Source organism: Camelina sativa, chromosome 12 (assembly GCF_000633955.1).
Source record: "Camelina sativa cultivar DH55 chromosome 12, Cs, whole genome shotgun sequence".
Classification (NCBI taxonomy): Eukaryota; Viridiplantae; Streptophyta; class Magnoliopsida; order Brassicales; family Brassicaceae; genus Camelina; species Camelina sativa.
The window spans coordinates 18,172,978-18,198,752 of record NC_025696.1 but is presented as its reverse complement, the minus strand read 5'-3'; the positions used below and the strand labels follow the sequence as shown (position 1 = coordinate 18,198,752).

At 37.8% G+C, this 25,775-nt stretch overlaps 4 protein-coding genes and 1 pseudogene across 4 annotated transcripts; 3 read left to right on the top strand and 2 right to left on the bottom strand.

The window, feature by feature from the left end:
* On the top strand, positions 287-2,040 carry LOC104732100. The gene is made up of 4 exons (XM_010451625.2): positions 287-506; positions 597-776; positions 1,275-1,523; positions 1,612-2,040. Exons 1-4 carry the CDS (start codon positions 435-437, stop codon positions 1,885-1,887), a joined length of 777 nt encoding a protein of 258 aa, XP_010449927.1. The 5' UTR covers positions 287-434; the 3' UTR covers positions 1,888-2,040.
* LOC104732099 (probable helicase MAGATAMA 3) lies at positions 2,122-8,445 on the top strand. Its single transcript, XM_010451624.2, has 21 exons — positions 2,122-2,205; positions 2,458-2,616; positions 2,715-2,859; positions 3,094-3,227; positions 3,348-3,569; positions 3,823-4,014; positions 4,108-4,143; positions 4,537-4,622; positions 4,739-4,789; positions 5,033-5,144; positions 5,239-5,344; positions 5,425-5,522; positions 5,749-5,850; positions 5,939-6,031; positions 6,460-6,513; positions 6,747-6,805; positions 6,918-7,002; positions 7,180-7,551; positions 7,715-7,837; positions 7,950-8,036; positions 8,120-8,445. The coding sequence occupies exons 2-21, from the start codon at positions 2,509-2,511 to the stop codon at positions 8,255-8,257; spliced, it is 2,403 nt and encodes an 800-aa protein (XP_010449926.2). The 5' UTR covers positions 2,122-2,205; positions 2,458-2,508; the 3' UTR covers positions 8,258-8,445.
* Positions 8,831-11,735, bottom strand: LOC104733625 (annotated as a pseudogene).
* On the bottom strand, positions 13,051-13,707 carry LOC104732098 (40S ribosomal protein S16-3). Its single transcript, XM_010451622.2, has one exon. The coding sequence runs from the start codon at positions 13,648-13,650 to the stop codon at positions 13,210-13,212; it is 441 nt and encodes a 146-aa protein (XP_010449924.1). The 5' UTR covers positions 13,651-13,707; the 3' UTR covers positions 13,051-13,209.
* LOC104732097 lies at positions 14,015-16,138 on the top strand. The gene is made up of 5 exons (XM_010451621.2): positions 14,015-14,471; positions 14,936-15,047; positions 15,155-15,301; positions 15,415-15,513; positions 15,643-16,138. The coding sequence occupies exons 2-5, from the start codon at positions 14,937-14,939 to the stop codon at positions 15,952-15,954; spliced, it is 669 nt and encodes a 222-aa protein (XP_010449923.1). The 5' UTR covers positions 14,015-14,471; position 14,936; the 3' UTR covers positions 15,955-16,138.

Here is a 25,775-nt window from a genome sequence, read left to right as displayed (position 1 = left end):
ATCAACAACAACAACTCTCGAATCTCGATTATTTTATCTCAGGCATATCATCGAACAACTTATGGGCGTACAGTATACACAGTAGAGCTTTTTCTTGATGATCCTATGAAAAATATGAGTTCGTATGAGACTAGACATGCGAAATCTGATCTGGGCACAAGCCGTCTTCGAAATTCATGGGCTACAAAAAGAAGAAATCACCGAGAAGTTGACATTTTTGTCTGTTCAGTTAATTTTGTCTCTTTTTTGTTGTTGTTGGTTAAGACTTTTAAGTCAACTTCAAGAAGTAATTTTTTATGTGGTGAGTCACAATCATCATCATCATCATCTCCTTCACATCCGTTACTAGTCATATGGAAACGTGTACTCCTTAGAAACGCAATATCTCTACAGATATTGAAGACAAGTTGCAAAATTTGTTTTTTAAGAAAAGTATGAATTCGATTCAATTATCTTGTAGCTCTCTTCCCCATGACATAATCCTGAAGATCGGCTCTTCTCTTCAGGTTTTTGTTTGTATTTTTGCTTAATTTCTCTTTGTGAACTTGATTCCGAGGCTAGTTCTTGATAAAAACTGTGTCTTGTTTGATGATTAGGTGAATGATCTTTGTGCACTCAGTAGCTGTTCTAGTTTTTGGAGAGAGCTTTGTGGTTCTGATGTCTTATGGGAACCTCTGTTTCGAAAAAGATGGCCTTTGTTGTTCACATTTGATGCAGACAGTACTCAGTTTCTTCAACCCCAAAACGCTGGAACCACCAATGATGAAAGTTCTCAGGTACAAAAACTGAGACATCTTCCCATTGATTCTTGATTCTTACAAATTCAAGTCTCGAGTTGTTTTAGATTTTGGTCAGTTTGTAGTCTGATGGTGTGAGTTTGTTTGTTTGTTGTAGAATTGAATTCTGTTTTGAGTTGTGACTAGGTTAAATTGGAGCTTCTTATAACCTCATGGATTGGTATATGCTGCTAGTGTGGATTGTTTGGTTGAGATCTTTAACAATTGCTTAGTCTTGGGGGAAGGTGATTAGATATAGAATTTATAATTTATACTGTATGTGCTATGATTGATTTGGACACAGTGATGATCGTCTACATAGCTCAGGAAAATGGAAACTTATAGGTAGAGTTTGCTAGTTTTCTAATTTGGCCATTTGGGGTTTGTTTTTGTTGCCTCTGTTGTTGTGGCGAGAGACTGAAAACTCTCTCTAACGTTGATTACGATGAGGTCTATAATGGGTTCATAATTACTCTATACTCTAAAACATTTTTGTAGGAATGGAGAAGATTTTACGTGGCGCAGCATACGGAAATGGCATCAAGAGCTTCCGAGGTGATTACGTATGTGACCAAATGGCCATCTACGTTGTCTCTAGAGGGCGGCCAATACCTGCACGCGGTTGAAACAATGAGCTCGATGAGGTTAGGATTTCAAGATGTGGAGTTTTTTATCTTCAAACCAAACTTGAGCGTGCTGCTAAACCTCATTGGACTCATCTACTGCATACAACACCTGAAACCGCTGGTTAGTTTGTTTGTTAATTTCCAAAAGAAACCAAACATCACTACCTTTACTCCTTTTCCAACTTACTTTAAACATTGCTAATCTACAGCGGGAGCAAATCTTGGAAGCGCTTACGCGATATGGAATCTCCGAGCAGCTGGTTTGGGTGAAATGGTTGACGTTAGGTCGATGGTCAGGTGGGAGACGAATGAGAGACGAAATCGTATCACGTCAGGTCTCTCTAGTCAATGTTGTAACAGGGAAAGAAGAAACCGTTCTAAAAGTGCTTCAGCGTGGAGTTGTTCACGAAGTTCTTCGTGTTTGTATCTCAACCATGGATCTTGCTTGCGCCCCTTGCACCAGTAGCACCATCAGAAACTACTAAACCTTTTCAAATTACACATTTGTTACAAGTCTAATTAATTGTGTTTAGCCAGTGTGATAAACAAACATATATGTAAAGTAAATTTGTGTATATGATTGAAACTACTTATGTAAATAACAAAATAATAAAGTGAATTACAATTTTTTCACTAAACGTATACTGGGCCTTTAGTTATTTCGGCCCATCATCTATCTATATTTTTTTTTTATAATAATGAAAAAGTGTAATTAGAAGTTTTTGTAGCTAAACCCTTTTATTCCGGTTACAGCTTCGCCGCAAACTCCTCTCTCCGCCGTCTTCTCTCGTCTTCTCCGACTGGTAAAATCCTCTCTCCGAAGCTCGTCTACGTACTCAAGTTGCTTCTCGAATGTTTAGCTCATATTACGATACCTTTTGCTGAGATTTTTATTTTAGCTTATATGTTGTTCTCTTCAAATTCAATTCCCTATCTCAAATTGGGTTTCTATCTGTTGATGATTGGGTTCGAGAGTCGTATGTCTATCTGTACTGCGTTTATATAACTTTCTTCCCCAATTTCGTTTTGGTTTGTTTTGATACATGTTCGTGTAGAAGACTCTGAGCGGTGATTTTGGAGCTGAGAGAGAGAGATTAGTGTGTGTAATGGCGATCGATAATATTAAGCTACAAGAAGAAGAATCCTCAGCTGTTACCCGTTTCTATAACATTATATTAGGTTGGGATTACAAACAGCTTACAAAAGAAAATGAGGTAAACTTCATTGATCATCATCTGCGTAAAACACTATATGCGTTTTCTTACTTAGGCGAATGTGAGATTTAATTTCAAAGTTTCATTTATCTTTACAGAGGAATAATAGAAAGGATTCTAAAGAGAAGTTGAGTGTTGTAAAGAATACTTATAAAGATGTTGATGATTACTTTGAGACTTTTGAACCACTGCTCTTCGAAGAAGTTAAAGCTCAAATTTTGCAGAATAAAGACAGTGAAGAAGGTTAGCTTATACTATATATTTTCATCTAATGATGTCTTTTCGTGTTTGTCTTATTACTTCTGTCCATCCATTGATCATGGAAGAGATTGTCAAATGTTTCGGATTTGATGTTCTGTTATTGGGAATTAAATTTGTATACTTGTAGTAAGATTTGTTGTTTATAAAACGAGTTTCTTTACATTTTGGCTCTGAAAATTGTGGAAGTGACTTTTCTGTCATTTTTTTTCCTCTTAGAAACGGTGTGTAAAATGAGATTGGTAATGGAATGCAGCGAGGGTGAAGGGTTTCACTTTCTGCTTGTCACATACGAACATGAAGAGGATGAATATCTTGCTCAAAACGATCTTTTGTTGTTGTCAAAAGAAGAGGTACTTATAATAATCCTTTGTTTTTGTTTGATTTTTCAAGGTGTTGTATGACTTGTAGTATTTCTGATTAATAAAAGTCATTCTCAAATATTGGATTCACTTACAGATTAACCTTTTCAGGTTAAAGGGAATTCATTTCCTTCATCTTATGGGTTTGCTGTAGTGGAAAATCGTCAAAGCAATCTTCTTCGACTTCGGATGTATTTAGCTGAAGATATAGTCAAGATAACCAGAAATACTAAATCCTCTAGAACAAAGTCATTTATCCAATCTCTCTCAAATATGCGTTCTCTTATTACATCGTCTGCCAGCGCTATAGACAAAAGGGTATTCAGTTTAAAGGTCAGTTGTTATGACACACCAACTATGTCAAGTTATATCGTGTCTTTTTCATGAATTCGATAATAGGCCTCAACTATGTCTAGATTCCTGTTATGCTGTACTAGCTTGGTTTCTGTTTTTTTCTTCCCTTCATTCGTCTAATTAGAATTTGATTTTTGAATTTAAATCTGGCGGCTGTTGCATATCCTTTCTTGATAGAATATAGTTCTCTCTTGCATTCACTCTTTCATGGTATGGTTTGTTTGTTTTGTAGTTATGTGGTTTATCGACCATTATTCGGGAATATATAGCACTACGATCGGTCAGTTCGCTCCCTTTCAAGGATTTAATCTTTACTGCAGAAGAAAAATCTTGTGGTTCTGGAGATGAAGCGTGGAAAATATCTGGACCTCTGCATGATTATTTTAACGAAAATCTTAACAAATCCCAAAAGGAGGCAATTGATGTAAGTCTGGCCTTGTCACTTCTTTCCTTACAGACTTTTAAACTTTCCCTTAACATAGATTTGGGCTCTTTGTCTCAAAATATTATTTTGCAGGTTGGTCTGTCAAGGAAATCCTTCGTGTTAATACAGGTTGACTTCTTTATTCAACTCGTTTCATTGTTTTTAGGACATATTCTAAGCTTTTTCATGTTAAAATATCATACTTCTTTATACACTGAATGTAAAACACACAATCTTTTACGATACGAATGCCCTCCATTGACATGAAATTAAAATTCTCCAACATGCTTACTGAGCTAGCACTCAATGTATTTCTGTTTGACTCTCAAGATTGCCTTTAAAAAGTATGTGGATGATACGTACAACAGAAAACCAAAATATTTCGAAGTTGGCAATATTTCGATCTTGTAAACTATGTGGACATGAAATTCTTCTTTGTAAAATTGCATTGACAGTCAACATGGCTATAACAAATTGCATCTACAATTTGATTCTAATACTAATGAATCTATCCTTCATTAGGGTCCTCCAGGTACGGGGAAAACACAGACAATTCTTAGCATTCTTGGAGCTATTATGCATGCCACTCCAGCAAGAGTCCAGTCTAAGTATGATTTTTACATTCCATCCTCTTGATGCTCACTTAAAATTGTGCAGCTCCGAGTTAGGATGACAACTATGCTTTGCATTCTCGTTAATATTCCTTCTTTTTTTTCCATAATAGGGGTACAATGCAAGAAGTGAAACGTGGAATTCAGATGACCATGGAGGAGAAGTATGGTTTTGCTCCCATTTTAAGATCTTTTACATATTCCGATACTTAGTTCTCGCATACCCAGATATATGTTCATAATGATTGGAAATTGTTAGTATTATGATATTATCTAAATCATATGGTGTTTCATTTGAAATCTTGCGAATAAGAGGATTTAGAATAATATTACATTGCATCAATAGTTTGGTCTGAAATATAACATGTCATACCTCCCTATTATCTCATCATTTCTTTTGTCTGCAGATACAATCACTGGGGACGAGCTTCTCCTTGGATTTTGGGTGTCAACCCTCGAGATGCTATTATGCCTGAAGATGGTGATGATGGTTTTTTTCCAACCTCAGGAAATGAATTGGTAAGTCGTAAGATTTTATTCTGAGACAAGTGGTAACACCGCATTTATTTATTTTATCATATAGTAACGCCACTTATCTTTCTTTTGTTTTCAGAAACCAGAGGTGGTTAATGCTAGTCGGAAGTACAGATTACGAGTACTTGTCTGTGCTCCATCAAACTCGGCACTTGATGAGATTGTGTTGCGGCTTCTGACTACAGGTATGTGGTTTATTCACTACATCGTTTCATTGTTGAAAAGTTGGTAACGGTCTTATAAATTATGACTTTTGCACTTTGAGGTCTTCGTGACGAAAACGCCCAGACATACACACCCAAAATAGTTCGAATTGGTCTCAAGGCACATCACTCCGTTGCATCAGTATCCCTGGATCACCTTGTATGTATCTAGTAGCTTTTACACTTTGATTGTCGTTTGTCCTGGCTTAGTTTTGGTTGCTTGATTTAACTTTCTTAAAGGATATTCTACTGGGAGTCTAAGTGTCATCAGATAAAGAATATTCATCAAGGAGGAATCACACTTGTAGAGAACAAACAACGAAATTACAAAATTTGTTGACATATCTTTTGTTTGGATACTGCGTTCTGAGAACACTGTTTTGCAGGTAACACAAAAGCGTGGCTCTGCCATCGATAAACCAAAACAAGGAACGACAGGAACTGATATAGATAGTATCCGCACTGCAATTTTGGAAGAGGCTGCAATTGTACGGGGATTACTTTCGTATTAATGTTACTCAAAGCTTTTTTTATATCCTTCCCTGATTATCCACTTCTGTTTCTTTGCACTTTCAGGTGTTCGCTACCCTTAGCTTCAGTGGCTCAGCACTTCTTGCTAAATCTACCCGTGGCTTCGATGTCGTTATTATAGATGAAGCTGCACAAGCTGTAAGCCCCTTCTAATATGTGAACTTATGTTTGGATGTGTTGATAAGGTTTACATGAACCTATAAATGTCTGATGGCTTATTTGAAAGTGGATAGAAAAATAGGATGCTTTATTTTTGAAACTCAAGTTGCATGAGACTTTTGTCATAGTAGTAGTGTTCATGGCATGTTGGTACATGGGGTTGATTAATACCTTCTCCCTAACCTATAGTTTCTGAATAATTTTAATCCTGGTTTTGTTTCTTGGCCAAAATATGTTTATATATGTCAAAATTTGTTGTTTGCTGTTTACATGAAAGTAGCTTTTTACTGATTAAAAGTTTATGCATATAGAGAAAATGTTCATGCTTATATTCCCCGAGTGTCAGAAGCTTATCTGCTTCTCAGAGTTTGTTGCTAATGATATTTACACTTGTGTTCCTTGCCCAGGTTGAGCCAGCAACTCTAATCCCTTTGGCCACTAGGTGCAAACAAGTGTTTCTGGTAACAATCCCATAGCATTTATTTAAGTATCAAAATTTCAGTAATTTCCCAAATGCATAACAATAGATAGATAATTCGACACACACCATTAGAAGCATCCCCTCTTGGAATTGAACAATATAGCTGTGTCTTGTAGGTTTGACCAGCAAGCACAAGACCATAAGTTTATGAGTTAATGATTTGTATGATCAGTTAAAGGCAACTAATCAATATTATGTTTCTATCTTTATCAGGTAGGGGATCCAAAACAACTCCCAGCTACTGTAATCTCAACTGTTGCTCAGGATTCTGGGTAAGTGCTTTAAACCACTCAATTCGTCCAACCTTTTATCTGTTTATGTCTTTCATGAATATTGTATTGACACTATCTGATTGCTATTTTTTTTATTCTCTCTTTAATGAAGGTATGGTACAAGCATGTTCGAGAGACTTCAAAAGGCTGGCTATCCAGTGAAAATGTTGAAGACCCAATACCGGATGCATCCAGAGGTATGCAGCAATTCTCATTTAGTATCCACTTAAGATAGATACTATCAGATTTCTAAAGAATTAACATCAGTTGATAGCTACTTCACAAGATTCTTCAAAAGATTGTAGTTAGCTTAATTCTTACTTCAAATGGTTGCATCTCATTTTACCCTGAAACAATTTTTGACTGAAAATCAGATAAGAAGCTTTCCATCAAAGCAATTCTATGAAGAAGCACTGGAAGATGGATCTAACATTGAAGCTCAGACTACCCGGGACTGGCATAAATACCGTTGCTTTGGTCCATTTTGCTTTTTCGATATACATGAAGGGAAAGAGTCTCAACATCCAGGAGCAACTGGTTCTCGGGTAAATCTAGATGAGGTGGAATTTGTTCTTCTCATCTACCACAGACTTGTGACCATGTACCCAGAGCTGAAGTCAAGTTCTCAGCTAGCTATTATATCGCCGTATAACTACCAAGTAAAAACTTTCAAAGATCGGTTTAAGGAGATGTTTGGTGCGGAGGCAGAAAAGGTGGTTGATATCAACACTGTTGATGGGTTCCAGGTCAATACTCTACTCTCTTTTTCTCACTGTTCAACATCAACTGTGCGCTTAAACAAACTAAAATGCAGTAGATTCTGCTTTTATGCTAATCTCAGAACTCAAACCACAGTCCAAGTTTTCATCCATTTCTCTTTCTGTTTTTTTTCCTCATCTTGATGAAAAGGGAAGGGAGAAGGATGTTGCTATATTCTCATGCGTCAGAGCTAACGATAAAGGACAAATTGGTTTTCTCTCTAATTCTCGGCGGATGAATGTTGGGATTACACGAGCTAAGTCTTCAGTATTGGTAAGACATAAAACCAATCCTTGCACACAAAGCTATTCTCTGGCTTTTATTTATATACCCTCTCTCTGGTTCTATCTCACTGATCCATTCTCCACTAAAACTTGCTTATCAGGTCGTTGGTTCAGCTGCAACATTGAAGAGCGATCCGCTCTGGAAAAACCTTATCGAAAGTGCTGAGCAAAGAAACCGATTATTCAAGGTAAAAACCTTTCTTTTCATCTGTGGTAAAAGTATCAACGTATTGTGATCAAGAAAGAAATGCTATTTTTCGCTGTTTTGTAGGTATCAAAGCCATTGAACTATTTCTTTAGCGAGGAGAATCTGGAGACAATGAAAGTGACAGAGGACATGGAGATTCCTGATGCACCGTTGTATGAAGACGAAGCTCTTCNTTCCGGTGGCACCATATGGTGGAGATGATGACTTTGGAGATGGTGATCAAGACGATGCTCCCATGGCCGAAGAAGACTAAACACCAAAAATCTTTTTGTTATTACTATAAGTTAGATGACACTTCTTTGAACATCTAACGATATATTGGTTTTGATTATTTGTATGATTCTTTTTTGTTTACATATAATAAGATAAGAATGTCGTTTTACTTGTGCTACAGTGATCTCATTAGGTTCAGAACACACGCAAAAACTTTAGGATAAAATTTATTAAAAGAGTATTGCTAGAACAGTTATCAAATTTGGAATAGAATTGTGCGATTTTACACGTCAAAGCACTACAGTTTGAAAACATTAGAAGAAAAACCAAACTGTTCACCATGAACCATAAGCCGTGTAGCTGCCAAGATAAAACAAACTTAAGTAAGTAATAATCATTCTAGTAGCATTAGAGATAGTTTTAAACATTTATTGAAGATAAGAATTAAGAGACTGTAAAGCAAATTTCCCTGAGCGTTTGTCATAAAGATATCTTCTGCTCCCATTCTTTAAAAACCCGGTTTCAGATCTGATCCCTCCGGTGGTGGTCAGTTGTAGTATATCACACGACGTTCAGTATTAGGATATCTCCTGCTCTCACATTGTAATAAGCAAGTGACCTGACCTGTTCTTGTCCCTGAAAATCTCTGGACACAGAAGCATGCCAATTAATCATAGCCTTCTCCCCACCCTCAAGCCATTCACGCTCCTGGATGAGATCCCACTGAATACGTTCGAAAAAACCCTTGAGAATGGCGGCCATATAAGCGGCATTCTTTTTCAGCTTGCCTTTCAAATCTTTGGGAGGATGTAATACTTGCGAATACGCAGCAACAAACTCGTTAAAAAAAGCAGCGAACCTGTAATCAGTTGGCTTCATGAATTTGAACCTTTGGCTTCACCATCACTCTTTCCATCAGATGCCCACAAAAATCATCCCCATACCATGCTACAAACTGCGTTGTGACCTTAACTATATCAAGCTCCCTGAGCGTCATCCCTTCAAGAAGTCTACAATGTTTACCTCTCATACACGAAGATGCCGGATTACAAGTACATCTCAGGAGAGAACCCGATCTTCATGAATGATAAGATGTCTAGGATCCAGGTTGAGGCTACAGTGAGGGTCGTGGTGCTTGGGACGAAGTGGATGGAGGCAGAGAGAGAGTTTCAGGCGTTGGCTAGTTTTGGAAGGTGACTATCTTGGACCAATCTTTGAAGAGTGATCTGCTATCATTTCTTCATGTGGTGTGGGGTTTTTTGGGCGATCTCTCATGTCTATATAACTCAATATTTAGTTAATGTGTGTTGGTTACTCTCTCAAGTCGTACCAAAAAATGAAAACCTTGTGATCTTTGTGAATGTAATCATCTTCTTCACCTGCAAGAGAAATATTGCTAGTGTTTCCTCTTTCGTGATCGAGGTCAAACTGGATTGATAAGAAATATGCTGTCTAACCAAAGTTAACCGAACCAATATCAGGGCACAGATTTGTATTATATTAACCGACTTTTGTTATGTCTTTCTTACCGACTTTTCCTCATTGTGTTTCATAATAAATAACAACCGTAAGATCTTTCCTAAATCAACTAGGATTATATGGGGTTTGCTCTCTCTATATATATTTTGACAAATAACATCATCTAATTCATCATCAACTCTCGTTGATCCTCTGTGTCAACCCTCGTTGATCTATATCTAATTAACTCTTGTTGTTGATCTTCGTTGTCAACTCTCGTTGATCTCCATTATCAACCCTCGTTGATCTATATCTAATCAACTCTCGTTGTTGATCTTCGTTGTCAACTCTCGTTGATCTCCATGATCAACCCTCGTTGATTAACAACCAGAAGTCGATGTTCTTCTTGTTAGGGTTCGGCTTGTCATCAAGGTATATACGTTATCTTCTATGTCTATATTTTTCCTTACATGCGTAGCCTAGGGTTTCTCTGTTTCATTCTTACTATGTTTCTAAATATCTCGGGTCTTGTGCTTATACATATATATATATATATCTTGTAAAATTGACTCAATCTGTTTCCTATTCTTGTAGGGATCAATATATATGACTGTGCTGGGACAAACACAACATCTGATATTAACGACTCTCGTTGATGCTTTAACGAGATCAACTCTTGATCTCATCATCAATACTCGTTGATGCTTTAACGATCAACTGATCTCGTTGATCTCATCATCAACACTCGTTGAGCCTAATCAACTATCATTGATGCTTTAACGATCAACTGATCTCGTTGATCTCATCATCAACACTCGTTGATCCTCTCACGATCAAGTACTCTTCTTGATCTCATCATCAACACTCGTTGATCTTAATCAATACTCGTTGATGCTCTCACGATCAAGTACTCTTCTTGATCTCATCATCAACATTCGTTGATCCTAATCAACTCTCGTTGATCTCACCATCAACCCTTGTTGATAAAAGAAGCAAGGTTGGGGTTGTATTTGACTTTTGCCATGACAGGTGCGCTTGCTTGGCAAGTCTAAGACCCTAAATAATATGTGAGCCTACGGGTAATAAGTGGAGTATCTGATCAACTCTCGTTGACCCTCTCACCATCAACTCTGTTGATTCTAATCAACGTCCCTCGTTGAGTTTTTAGAAAGAAGGAACTTGAATCTATCTCCATAGATTGACTTTCTTGGTTGGGCTTCCAAACTGAAAAAGAAGGGGATGCATACGACCTTTGCCATGACAGGTGCGCTTGCTTGGCAGGTCTAGAAACCCTATAAAAAAAAACAGATTCAAAGTTTGGTTTCGTGGATGGCACGGTATTGGTAATATTCATTCTTTTCCTGGATCTCCCTGCCCCTATACTGTGTGTCTCTCTTATTTTCCTGCTTTTTTTTTTCCTTCTCCAGCTACATAATTGCATAGATAGCGCTAGTTCGTGTCAGAATCATGGATCAATTTTTATGGAGAGAATGTTTACCTCTCATCTCTCACGGTATTCAGCAAGCTTCTGCTGGTACAATGCGTGACAAGGATCTTTTTCAGAAGAGCTCTTTAAGAAGTTGAATCTTGCATCATCCTTATTAGGGTCCCTGACCATCGACTCAAACTCGGACCCGAATTTGGAAACCAAACGTGCCGTTGTCTCGACGATAGTTGTAGCTGAGACATCTGGAGGTGCGTGAAAGATTTTGATATCTGGTTCTTCAGTAGCTCCGTTTTGAATCCGAGTAACGTGATCAGCAAGCTTGTGCTTGTAATATGCGTGACAAGGATCTAACGAGCTTCTCAAAAAGTTCAATCTTGCATCATTCGGATTAGTGTCAATGAGCTTCCTCTCCAACTCAGACCCATTCTTGGAAACCGCACGTGCTGTGTTTTCAATAATAGTTCTAATTATGGTATATTCAGGTTGCTCGATGATTTCGATACTCCTCGAACCTTGATTGTTTTGTTCCGATTGCGATTCATTCTGTGTTGAACTGGACATTTCTTCTACAATAAGAAACATCAAAGTCATAACAAGATTCTTCGAGTTTCACTTTTGACCTAAATGATTGGTTTACAAAACCATCAGATTCTTAAACATTAAAGGCTACTTAGGCTTGTGGAGAGAGATAAGAGACACCGTGCGTACGTACCTCAGCCGTGAGGGTCGTCGTGACGTATGAGAAGAAGCCGCGAATGAGCGATTTGGAGAAATTGACTACGGTTTTAGGTTTACAGGCACTTTTTGTGTTCGCTTACCTTTCCCTTATTAAAACTGAAGATAAAAAAAAAAAAGTAAAGTACAATTTTTTCGAGCAAACATATTGGGATCAATAGTGGTATTAACCGGTTTAATGAAAGAAACCATATCCCAAATACCAAGATTGAGCCGGAGGGATTTGGTTAAGGACAAAAGAAGAACACACTACCGGTTCCTCGTTTGTAGGATTTATGTACGGTCGATTTAATTTGCTTCTGTCAAGATGAGAAGGCAAGAGAAAGTTGTCTAAGAAATTACTGTTGTGTTCAGTCCTGGTTGTTGTTCTTAAACTTTGGAACCTATCCTTGTTGTGCGTAACAAAGCCATTGAACTAGAGAGAATCTGGAGGCAATGAAAGTGAGAGGGAGAGGATGTTTGAGATTCCTAATGCAACAGATTACGAAGACAACTATCTAATTTTGAGAAGACTCGCCAGCTATATTAGCCAACATAGACCAAAGCTTTAACGGACGTCTTTGCCACTAAAACTTGGGAACACATGGTGTTTTCTAATGGCAAGACCGCAAAGACAATGATGAAATGTAAGTTGCCACAGATCTTGTAATACATATCTTGACTTTTTGATTGGCGTGTTTACAAGGTTGACAATTTGTACCGATCCAAGAGTTATGATTTCAGTTTATAGGTCGTCTAAATAACAAAAACATGTTTATCCACTTTAGGATCAGTCACGTATTTGATGAAATATTCTTTGATTGTTAATCGATCGTGGACCTCCAAGCCAAAACAGGATTACAATTTTAGCCTCGTTAACCAAAATACTCTAGCTTCTTTTGTCAATTTTTGTGAAATCTAACAACTATTTAATATCAAATGCTATGTGCATCAACCTAAGCATCAATCGAGAACACAACTTCTCTATTGAGAGTCTCTACTCACGAGAGAAGACTTGAACTACACTAGCATTTCTCCAATTTGTTCAATAGTAGATTTCATCACTTAAATCTAGTCTATCTCTATTGCTAAGCCACATCAAGCAACCAAATTAGAAGAAATGATCAACCTAAACCTCTGATCCAACTATGCAAATGGGCAAAATAAAAATAACAACTTTTAAGATACCAAAATCGAGTAAACATCACAACAAAACATAAGTTTTCTTAGGAGAATGAAAATATAAAATCTAAAGAGTCTTTCTCACTCAAGTCCATACTCATAAGAAATACAAAACAAAAAGAACAAACCATCTTTGATTTTAACGGTAACTCTTCTGGAAACGAGCACGAGCACCACGACCACCAAACTTCTTAGGCTCACACCTCCTCGGATCAGCAACAAGAAGAGTCCTATCATACCTCACCAAGATATCCTTAATCTCCTTCTTCGACTGCTCATCCACATACTTCTGGTAAAACGCAACAAGCGCCTTCGCGATGCTCTGACGTATGGCGTACACCTGAGAAGTGTGACCACCACCGTTGACACGGATCCTCATGTCAACACCAGCGAAACGGTGCTTTCCGAGGAGAAGCACTGGCTCGAAGATCTTGAATCTGAGGATCTCAGGCTGGAAAAGCTCGATTGGGCAACCATTGAGCTTGATCAAACCAGATCCACGTTTGCAGTGGGTGACTGCCACCGCGGTCTTCTTCCTTCCGAAGCATTGCACAGATTCAACAGCTGGTTGAGTCGCCATTTTTTTGTTACTTAGGGTTTTTTTTCTCCTTGCCGCCGCGACGAAATGTAAACCTAATAATGCTGGAGACGGTTTTATACTAAGTTAACGAATTCGTGGTTTTTTAGGTTTTTTTACTAATGGGCCTGTTTTTTATTTGGGCTTCTATTTCTCCGATCCATAAAATAGTTAGAACCCATTTTTTTTTTATATAAAGGGTCTGCTTTGGACCTTCATATCAAAATTTAATATAAAGTTTTATATTCAATTTTATATCTCAATAAATGAAAATTGAGACGTTACGTGAAATTAGGAGAATATTTAGATATTTTATTAGAGATGTTGACATATATAAAAAACAAAAAAAAACAAAAAACCTGAACAATCTATCTTCTTCCTCTTTGCTCTGTTACTCATCTTCATCATTTTTGTGGTTTTTCAAAAAAACAATTTGGTGTGTATCCATCAACACACAACTAGACTTTTTATTTTTAATATCAAGAATCGTCAATTTCAATCTCTCTTTTATCAGTTCCTGAACTTTTTTTTTTTATATAAATCAGTTTACCCGATGGCGATTCTTGTAAATTTGTTCCAAGTTCGTACTGGTTATAAGAACGTTTCTTCAAAATTTAATCACAAGCCCATCCGAGAGTAAGCTGATGTTTTCAGCTTATTAAGCCCATTTGACTATATATATATATATGTAGTTCATCCATCATCAAACCATTTGGCGATTCTGTGCTTACAAAAAAAAAAAAGGTATTGGAGAGGTAGTTACGTTTCCGTCGATCGTCTCGTCGCTGCTAAGCTTCTTCATCCCAAGTATCTCCGGTGATAAGGTTTCCGATTTTTGCTAAATCTTCCTCCAATTTTGCTAAATCTAGCTCCAATTTTGTATAACATCTTGCTGATTTTGGTAGATATAGATCTCCTTCCTCCAAAGTTTCATCAACTGTTCTTATAACTCGATCGTCTCCACTACGGAGGAGATTTGTTAAATTTCTTCTTTAATTCGATCATCTTCGTAAGGAAGGAGATTTGTTAAAATTGTTCTTAGGTTGCTTTATACTTAGAATTGGTCTACTCTGCTTAAGAATCTTTATCTCTTTATTTCCAGATTTTTAAAGAATTTTCTTGGTTTAGCAAATTTAAGGACAAAATTGTTCTTAGCAATTGCTTAGTTATGAGATGATGGTCTTCTCTGGTTAAAAAAAAAACTTATCTCTCTGTTTCCACGCTAGTAGTGTTAGTATATCTGTAGATCTTTCAATGGTATTTTTTGTTTTGTTTGTTTGTTTTGAAGAATGAAGATGATCTATCAATGCGCACACTGTCGTCAAATGATCCAATTTGGAAAAAATGACTTTGAGTTGGAGTTAAACTGTCGAAATTGCAAATTGAAAACCTGTGGAAAGGTACAATAATTAATAGTATTGCAACAGTTTTTTTTTTCAGTTAAGTTCTTCTGTGGTGTGGTATGTGAGCTCAAATGTCTGTTTATTTTTGTTTTCTCCAAGTGCAGTGCCTCAGACGTTCTCATTACCCGGCATTGTGTCATGAGTTTGAGAAGTGGTTATTATTCCGGTCTACACGACCTTTCCAAGGAACCACTATTCTATACAATCTTCTTCGTGATTATAATACTAATCACTGGGGTTATCATAATATGGTAAACTTAATTGTTCAATTCTACTTAAACATTTCTTATTTGTTTTTTTTGTAATTGTTTAAACTTGGAAGAATCCAGTTTCTCAAAATAAGTTTTCTACATCTTATGTTTAGCTATTTCGTTTGTTGGACGAGGTTCAAACTGCTCATGAACAGTTTTCTCCAGAGTTTTATCAGCGTTTCCACAAGCGCCTCATTCTTCCTTTTGATCAGGTTTGATATATATATATGAACTTTGTATGTGATGGACCTCTTTTATTACACTGATCTTATATTGAACCTGTACCTGTTTAATATGCATCAGCATCTATTGCTTAAACTGTTTATGAAATGTTTTTGCAGATGCGGGAAGTTGTTGATTTCAACCGTTGGTTCCTTCTCCATGCTGCCTTCAACCCCGTCGTAGAGTCTGTTCTAGCAAATGAGCATAATCTTCTCGCCACGCGAATGACTGCTTTCGTAGTCAGTGTTCCTCCAACCGATACGGCGCCAGATGCATGGACTGCAAGACTACAACAAGTCGACATGATTAGTATCGATCTTGGTGTGTCGGTTTCCAAACTGATTTTTGGAATTCCAAAGGCACATAATATGGCGGAAGTGCAAGAATCACGTAAGGCCGTATCTTACTGGGAATCAAAGATGGTATCGTGAAGTCCTTCCTTGTTCACAAAGGTTCTTGATTCGAAATTTCTTCTTTTGTGCGTGACACTTGGTTTGAAACACTACACAATGTTGTTATTTGGTAGAATCTTCTAATATCACTCAACTTCTTTTTGTTGTCAATATTATAATTGTGGCTCTTCTTCTTATTAAGAAGTACCACTCCTATTTTACATGATTACGAATTACGATACTTGTTAATTTAGTTTAGTGACTTGAATAATGCGGTTCATACACTAATTCAGGTTGATTTTAATCATTTTCACCAGAAAAAAACCAAAAACAAAAAACGGACATTCTCAAAAATGCCCTTTTTTCCATAACCCTTTTTAAAAATATCCTTTTATGTTGACTATTTTTAAAACTACCCCTCTTTATATACAAAATGACCAAATTACCCTTTTTTGAGTGACAGCAAGAATGTAAAGTCATCATAATCGAAAATATTTTCCCGCCAAAAAAATTTCCCACCAAAATTTTTTTTTCCTGCCAAAATCGAAAATTTTTCCCGCAAAAAAAAAAAATTTTCCCGCCAAAATCGAAAATTTTTCCCGCCAAAAATATTGAAATTTGTACCTTTTAAAAACATTGTAAACGCTTTTAAAATTTTTTTAAAAGTGTTTACAAGCTTTTTAAAAGGTTTTTAAACACATTGTAAACGCTTTTAAAAACCTTGTAAATGCTTTTAAAAAGCTTGTAAATGCTTTTAAAAGGTTTTTAAACACCTTGTAAAAGCTTTTAAAATTTTTTTAAAAGCATTTACAAGGTGTTTAAAAACCTTTTAAAACCCTTTTAAAAATCTTATAAAAAATTTTACAAGGTTTTTAAAAACCTTTTAAAAATCTTGTAAAAGCGTTTACAAGTTGTTTAAAAAACCTTTTAAAACTCTTTAAAAAATCTTGTAAAAGCCTTTACAAGGTGTTTATAAGGCTTTTATAAGGTAGAAACCTTATAAAACCTTTTAAAAACCTTGTAAATTTTTTTTGGCGGGAAAAATTTTGGCGGGAAAATTTTTTTGTCGAAATTTTTTTATCAAATTTTTTATCAACTTTTTTATCAACTTTTGGCGAAATTTTTGGCGGGAAAAATTTTAGTCGCAAACTTTTGTGACCGTTTTGCGATATTTTTGTGACGGACTAACGACGACGAATATTCTAGACGTTAAGGAGTCGCAAATTTACGACACCAAATTTCAGTCGCAAACGCGTTGCTATTATGCGACTGTTTTGGAACAATGTCTCGACAATAAAAAGTTATTCGCAAAATAATCGCAATTTATGACGAATCAAAGACTGAAGATTTAGTCGGCAAAAGGAGTCGCAAAGCTGTCTTAAAATCACGACGTATTTGCCACTTCTAGTTTGCTTTAACATTTGTAGTCACAAATCAGTCGGTCAATGATGTCGGTAAAAACGTGGGAAATGTGGAAGTTTGCATTTGTACTGAACATTTGCGACCTTTATTTTGTCTCTATTATGTGGTAAAAGAGTGATAAACCAGTCGTAGTTTGCGACGGTTTTGTTTGTAGTCGCAAAAGCGTCGCAAAAAAGTCGGTCAGTGATGTCAGTAAAAAACGTGATAAATGTTGAAGTTTGCGTTTGTACTGAACTTTTGCGACCTTTATTCTGTCTCTATTATGTGGTTACAAATTGACAAAATAGTCATAATTTGCGACGTATTCTTTTCAGTCGCAAAAGAGTCGCAAAGTTTATACTATATATATCACATCGCTCTCACCATTCCATTCATATCGCTCTCATTAGTGTGTAAGTAGAAAGACGTAAGAAAAAGAGTTTTTTTTAGAGGAGAAGAAAAAAAAAGAGTTTTTTAGAGGGGAAGGAAAAAAAAAGAGTTTTTTTGTAGAGGGAAAGAAAAAAAGAGTGGTGAAAAAATATGTGGAATTCATCTCGAGAGTGGATGTATAATCAGATCGATGGAAGAACAAAGAATATCTCTAAAAAATTTTTGGCAGGGGTGGAGCAGTTCATGAATTTCGCAAACAGCCAGCCTATAGCACAAAAAAGTGGAGGTAGATTTTAATGTCCTTGCGTAAAATGTCCAAACGATGTTATTTTGCATGGTACGACAATATATAATCATTTGCATAGTAAAGGATTTATGTCAAATTATTATGTATGGTCTGAACATGGTGAAGATTATGACGTGCTAGGGGTAGGAACCAATAGTCATTATCCTAATACAGATTATACTAGTTCTAGTAGTCAGCATGGTAGTCAACCTGGTAGTCAACCAATAGGATTTGAGGGAAATGTATATGCTGAGATGGTGAATGATGCATTTCATGGTACCACGCCTTTTAATGAGTATCATGAATATGAAAGTGGATATGATCATATCATCATGAATATGAAAGTGGATATGATCATATCCATGAAGAACCCACTCAAAAGGCGAAACTGTTCTACGACATGTTAGATGCTGCAAATACTCCACTTTATGATGGATGTCATGAGTGTCATTTGCAACTATCATTGGCGTCTAGGTTCATGAACATCAAGGTGTTAGAATTGCGGAATATAATCGATAGAATAAGAGAGTAACTAGGTAAAGAAAAAGGTAGAATGATTAAAGACTTAATTAGTATTTCTCATATGTGGTTACATGGTCTAATATAGTAGAACAATGGGCATATAGCCGTTAGAAGTGATGGTGATATGAAAGAGACATAGTACAACTTGTCTTGATCTAGCACAAGGTGAAAGCGACCAGTCCTTCCCTTTGTTTGACTCGCACCGCTTGTATACCAAAGGTGAACACGTGATTCTTATTCTTCTTTTGCTGGATATTTAGGTTCTTCCAGATCCTTCTTTCCCATGGGCCTCACTTCACTATCAGGCCACTTCTACACCATTCGCTCCATTGGTCTCTACGGCCTTATTGCTTCGATTGTACGGACACTTGTACGGACGCTTGTACGGACACGACCTTGATCTCATGTTCCTTCTTCTCACCAATACTCCCCTTCAAGTTTAGCCGGATGCAATGGCTAAACTTGGAATCCCGTGATGCATCACCTCATTAAAAACCTCAACATATAAAACCTCTTGGGCAAAAATATATTGAGGGAAAAAGAGTGTGATGACTACGGGAAGAAGGATCGAGATCAAGGATGTGTCAAGTCCACAAGACCAAGTTTGCTGTAGATATGAGAGCAAACCTGACGACTTACGGCCTTTGTGAAGATATCAGCAAGTTGATCTTTGCTTGGTGTATGACATGGAAGTGTAACTCCTTCTTCAATCTTCTTCCGAACTTTATGACAGTCCAACTCTATGTGTTTGGTTCTTTCATGAAATACTGAGTTGGTTGCGATATGAATGGCAGCTTGGTTGTCGCAGTGCATCGGGATAGGTGTGGAGGACTTGATGCCTAGATCTTCAAGCAGCGCCTTGAGCCATGTAAGCTCCGTAGTGAGCCTCCTCATTGCTCGATATTCTGATTCGGCACTTGACATTGAAACCACCTTTTGCTTCTTTGTCTTCCATGTGACTAGGTTTCCTTCAATGAAAGTGCAATAGCCGGTTGTAGATCACCTATCTGTCCTATCACCGCCCCAGTCTGCGTCACAATATCCTACTAGCTCGGTGTTTGAGTTCTTTCCCATCCAAATGCCTTGTCCAGGGCTCCCTTTGAGATAGTGAAGGATTCTTTCCACTAGACTCCAATGATATGTGGTTGGGGCTTTCATATATTTGCTTACCTGATTCACAGCATAGCAAATGTCAGGTCGGGTAAGAGTTAAGTAGATTAGCTTACCTACAAGTCGATGATAGCGAGAAGGATTTTCATATGGTGGATCCTTTCTCTCCCCTTTTCGTTCTAATTGATATCCATCGGGAAGTGGTGTCTCCACTGGTTTAGCTCCTAGCTTTCCTGTCTCACATAGCAAATCAAGTGTATACTTTCTTTGAGAGAGAAATAAGCCTTCCGGAGAGCGGCAAACTTCAATCCCAAGATCTTTTATATCAAAGACTGACTTGAGATGAGTTTTAATATCTTGAATACCTTCTTTGTTGTCCCCGGAGATGATTAGATCATCAACATAGATGAGGAAAACAACTATACCTTGGGATGTTTGGAGAGTAAAGAGAGTGGTATCCATGTGAGACTTCTTGAAACCATGACTCATAAGTGTGGTGCTCAACTTATGGTACCAAGCTCTAGGCGATTGTTTTAAACCATATATGGTTTTTCTCAAGCGCAATACCTTTCCCGGAGTAATGGTGTCTTCAAGACCTGGTGGTGGTGTCATATACACTTTCTCTTGTAGTTCTCCTTGTAGGAAAGCGTTTTTGACATCCATCTGCCATAGCTCCCAAGAAAGGTTAGTAGCTAATGAGAGTACAACCCTTACCATATGTAATTTTGCTACCGGTGCAAATGTGTCACTATAATCTTCCCCATAGGTTTGTGTGAAGCCACGAGCGACAAGTCGAGCCTTGTATCTCTCAATTTCCCCATTGCTCAAATACTTGATGGTGAATAGCTTACAGCTCTTTTTCCTGGTGGAAGATCAGATTCATCCCAAGAATGATTACGCTCCATTGCTCCAACCTCATCATCAACAACATTCAACCACTCCTTACTTTCCTTGGCTTCCTCATAGGTACTAGGGATATGGTGTTCATCGATTTTGCTGAGAAACGTCTGATGATCTGCCGGTAGTAGTGCAAGAGAGCAAATAGCTTGAATTGGATGAGCAACAACTTGGTTATTGTAGTATACTTTTGGATGAGATCTGAGTCTTTGGCTTCTTCTCAATGGTTGTGGCGTCGGCTCAAGAGCTTGTTGTTCATGTGATCGGATCCTTTGACTTCTTCTCAATGGTTGTGGCGTCGGCTCAGATATGTTGACCGGCTGGAGAACTTGTTGTTCATGTGCAAGTTCCTCCTGTGTCGACTCAAGTGTGTTCTCCCTTTCCGGCGCCTGAACCGTGAAGTCGAAATCATGAGCCGCAAGAGAAGGATCAGGTGACGTCAGAGGTATAGTAGTCAAGTCAGGTGGAGTATCCTGGGACACGTTTCGGTTTTGATGTGGTGAGATGCCAAGGTGATCGAGTAAGAACTTGAGACTGGCGGATCGACCAGTAGGGTTTGCAAGATCCTTGAGATCATCCCAATCTCTCTTGTCAAAGTAGTCTTGTTCTTCATGAAACTTGACATCCCTAGATATAAATAAACATGCGGTTGTTGATAGGATCAAAGCACTTGTACCCTTTTTGTGTGATCGAGTAGCCGAGAAACACACATCTTGTGCTTTTGGCTTCAAGTTTGTTCCTCAACTCTCCTGGTACTAGAACAAAACAAACACACCCAAATACCTTTAAATGACTTATTGATGGTTTAAATTGGTTTAATACCTCAAATGGTGATTTATCTTCCAAAATCTTTGTTGGAATGTGATTGATAAGGTAACATGCGGTCAAGACTGCACCTCCCCAAAATCTCTTTGGTACATTGGTATGGAACATCATTGATCTTGCGACCTCCATCAAGTGTCGATTCTTTCTTTCAGCCACTCCATTTTGTTGAGGAGTGTAGGGGCAACTTGTTTGATGTATAATGCCATGTTTTGCTAGATGTTCTTTGAACCGATTGCTTGTATACTCGCCACCATTATCTGTTCTAAACACTTTGATCTTAGCATTAAATTGATTAGTAACATAATTTTGAAAATTGGTGAAGGCATCAAACACGCGATCTTTAGAGGGAAGCAATGTAACCCAAGTATATTTAGTTTTTTCATCAATAAAGGTCACAAAATACTTGTTACTATCCCTAGAAACACATGGAGAAGTCCACACATCAGAATGAACTAAGTCAAAGCATTTTTCATAAAAGGTAGTGGACTTAGAGAAAACAATCTTACAATGTTTACCAAGAATACAAGCTTCACAACTAGAGTGATTGAAAGAAACATTAGGTATCATAAATTCAAGGGCTCGAGAATGAGGATGACCTAATCTAGCATGCCACATAACATTAAAAGAAACACCTAAACAAGAAACATAAGGCGGGCTTGATGATTTAAGAGAGGTGTCTTCAAGAACATAAAGATCATCCTTTGAACCACCTTCTCCAATTAGTTTTCCAGTCTCAATATCCTGAAAGTAAACATCATTAGGCCTGAAGATTGCATAACAATTAAGATCATTAGTTGCCCTTTTTACCGATAGAAGGTTAGAAGTGAATTTAGGCATATAAAATGCCTTAGAGTTTTTACTAAATAGCTTTCGATTACCAATCCCTTGGACTGGTATTTTATCTCCATTGGCTATTATAACATTCCCATTAGCCGATTCAATATTGCTTAAGAGATTCGAGTTACTAATCATATGATGTGAAGCACCCGAACCAACAACTAGAGAACTTTTAGGACTAAGGGTTAAGAAAGTTTTACCGTCGGACTCTTTGAGAGCCAAGGACTTGAAGAACGCTTCCAAGTCTGATTTTCTCACAAAGTCGCCAGATGCTGTCTCCTTTCCACTCTTTGATGAGCTGGCTTGTCCTTGTTCATCCTTTGAGTGAGTGAGATTGGCTCTCGGATCTTTGTTGTTGTTGAGGGTATTTGGTCTTAAGTGAGGGTGTAGAAACCAGCATTTGTCTTTTCTGTGACTCTTTCTCTTGCAGTGTTCACACCCTCCTTTTGATCGACGATCCTCTGGCTTAAATACTCCTTTGTTGGCCGTGACTAACTCCCCTTTACCATTGAATAGGCCGAGAGAACCTTGCTATTTCTGAATCTGAGCGCACACGTCACCGAGACTAGGAAGCTTATCAGACCTTAGGATGTGCTTTATGAGGTCGTTGAAGGTAGGATTGAGTGTGAGCAGAAGAGCAAAGACGTTGTCTTGTTCTCTTCGCTCATTGAGCACAGCCGGATCCATGGTGTTTGGCCTAAGCATTTCAAACTCGGCCCATAGAGACCTAAACTTGCCAAAATGTTTGTTAAAATCCATATCTTCTTGACTCAAGTCATTGATAGCTTTCTTAACTCCAAACACATTATTGAGAGTCTCCCATAGTTCACTCGCCGTCTCACAATATGAGTAGGCTTCAAGGATTGGAGCTTCAAGAGAGTTTTGGAGGATGGAGAGGACAGTTTGATTTTCTTGGAACCATTTGGCTTCTTCTTCGAGTCTAGCCTCCTCTTCATCTTCTTTGATGGTTTCTTTCCCATCTTCCTTGGTGGCTTTCTTTGGAGCTTTTCCACCTTCGATATGGCTCCAAAGTCCGTGGCCACATAATGCGGTTTTAGTGGTTCTTGACCACAAGAGATAGTTTCCTCCATTGAGGATGGTAGGTAGTACCAGGGGTTTCGAGTTTTCCATGGTTGTGTGCTATGGACCGTTGGATAAAACTTTTACCCAGAGAATAAAAGCGTAAACGATGAACTAAAGAAGTACAAGAGAGAAAAGACTTTGAGAATGGAGAGAATCGAGAGAATAAAGGAGTCGGATTGTCAAGAACAACAACCTGGCTCTGATACCATGTTAGAATTGCGGAATATAATCGATAGAATAAGAGAGTAACTAGGTGAAGAAAAAGGTAGAATGATTAAAGACTTAATTAGTATTTCTCATGTGGTTACATGGTCTAATATAGTAGAACAATGGGCATATATCCGTTAGAAGTGATGGTGATATGAAAGAGACATAATACAACTTGTCTTGATCTAGCACAAGGTGAAAGCAACCCGTCCTTCCCTTTGTTTGAATCGCACCGCTCGTATACCAAAGGTGAACACGTGATTCTTCTTCTTCCTTTGCTAGATATTTAGTTTCTTCGAGATCCTTCTTTCCCATGGGCCTCACTTCACTATCAGGCCACTTCTACACCATTCGCTCCCTTGGTCTCTACGGCCTTAGTGCTTCGACTGTACGGACACTCGTACTGACGCTTGTACGGACACGACCTTGATCTCATGTTCCTTCTTCTCACCAATACAAGGTAGATAATAATTTGTCTGAGGCATGCATGGACGATTGGGCTGAATTTTTTACAGAGGTTTTACCAGAGGGTAATCAAGCTACTGGTTCATACTACAAGACAGAGACTTTAGTGCGAAAGATAGGATTGCCATACCATACAAGTGATGTATGTATAGAGAGTTGTATGCTCTTTTGGGAAGAATATGGGAATTTGGAGCATTGCAAGTTCTGTGGGAAGCCAAGGTACAAAAGTAGTGAGGGTAGAACTAGAATACCCTTCAGTCGTATGTGGTATCTACCTATTGCTGATAGATTGAAGAGGATGTACCAATCAGAGAAGACCGCATCATCAATGAGATGGCATGCTGAGCATGATTCAGAAGATGGAGTTATGTGTCATCCATCTGATGCGCCTAAATTGAAGAATTTCCAACATTTATATCCCACATTTGCACAAGAGCCACGAAACGTTTACCTTGGGTTATGTACAGATGGTTTTAATCCGTTTGGGGTGTCCAAAAATCATTCTTTGTGGCCTGTGATCTTAACTCCATACAACCTACCTCCGGATATGTGCATGAACAGCGAGTATTTATTTCTTACGATTCTGAACTCCGGACCAAACCACCCACGAGCCAGGCTTGATGTTTTCCTCCAACCATTAATCGATGAGTTAAAGGAGTTATGGTATAATGGGGTTGAGGCTTATGATATCTCACTAAATCAAAATTTCAGCATGAAAGTTGTTCTTATGTGGACAATAAGCGATTTTCCAGCGTACGATATGTTGTCGGGATGGACGACACATGGAAGATTAGCATGTCCAATTTGTATGGATGACACTGGTGCTTTTTAATTACCAGCTGGGAGGAAAACATGTTGGTTTGACTGTCATAGGAGATTTCTTCCTACAAGTCATCCGATGCGGAAGACTAAAAAGCACTTTCTGAAGGGAAAAGATTCATTGAATGACGATACACCTGCATCTCTGACTAGTCAAGCTATATATGAGCGTATAAGGAAAGCCAAAACACATAAAACATCTGTCTACGGTGGGAATGGCCACGAAAAGAAAGTTAAAGGCTACGGAAGATGGCATAATTGGCATAAAGAAAGCATATTATGGCAGTTACCATACTGGGACGATCTGAATTCAAGGCACAACCTGGATTTGATGCATGTCGAGAAAAATGTCTTTGATAACTTGATGTACACTGCTATGAATGTAAAAGATAGATCGAAAGACAACGTGAAGTCAAGATTGGATATTGCAAGATTTTTTTCCCGGCAAGATTTACATCTAGATGCTCAAGGGAGAGCCCCATTCCCTATTTGGAGACTGAAAACCAAAGCGAAAGAGGCTTTATTAAAATGGGTAAAAAAAGATGTTAGATTCCCAGACGGCTATGTCGCAGATTTAGCTAGGTGTGCTGATATGAAAAATGGAAAGTTTTCGGGAATGAAGAGTCATGACTGCCATCTGTTTATGGAACGGTTGCTTCCGTTCATATTTGCAAAGCAAAACCCTGAGAATTACCATTTGATATGCTCAAATTTACCCTAGAGCTACTCTCTCAAATTAAGAGATCAATTGTAGTACTTAGGGATCGAATCCACAAGAACTCTAGATTCACACAATAGATTTAGTAATCTTTTGATTATGCTAAACCGAAAATTTAATTTAAATAGAAATGCAAAAACAGAAAATAAAGGAGTTGTAAATCAATAGGATTAAACGCTAGACTTAGGGAAATTTTCAGGAAATCATGGAAAATCAGATCAATTAATTAAGTAAGAAGGATTCAACAATTAAGCACCGTTCTTGAACTCTAAACACAATTGTAAAATAAATCAGTTCTCA

Coding starts and splice junctions, on each gene's coding strand:
- LOC104732100 (XM_010451625.2), top strand. CDS start 435: ATGAATTCGATTCAATTATCTTGTAGCTCTCTTCCCCATGACATAATC. Junction 507..596: donor AGATCGGCTCTTCTCTTCAG/GTTTTTGTTTGT, acceptor TTTGATGATTAG/GTGAATGATCTTTGTGCACT. Junction 1,524..1,611: donor TACAACACCTGAAACCGCTG/GTTAGTTTGTTT, acceptor GCTAATCTACAG/CGGGAGCAAATCTTGGAAGC.
- LOC104732098 (XM_010451622.2), bottom strand. CDS start 13,650: ATGGCGACTCAACCAGCTGTTGAATCTGTGCAATGCTTCGGAAGGAAG.
- LOC104732097 (XM_010451621.2), top strand. CDS start 14,937: ATGAAGATGATCTATCAATGCGCACACTGTCGTCAAATGATCCAATTT. Junction 15,048..15,154: donor AATTGAAAACCTGTGGAAAG/GTACAATAATTA, acceptor CTCCAAGTGCAG/TGCCTCAGACGTTCTCATTA. Junction 15,302..15,414: donor ACTGGGGTTATCATAATATG/GTAAACTTAATT, acceptor TCTTATGTTTAG/CTATTTCGTTTGTTGGACGA.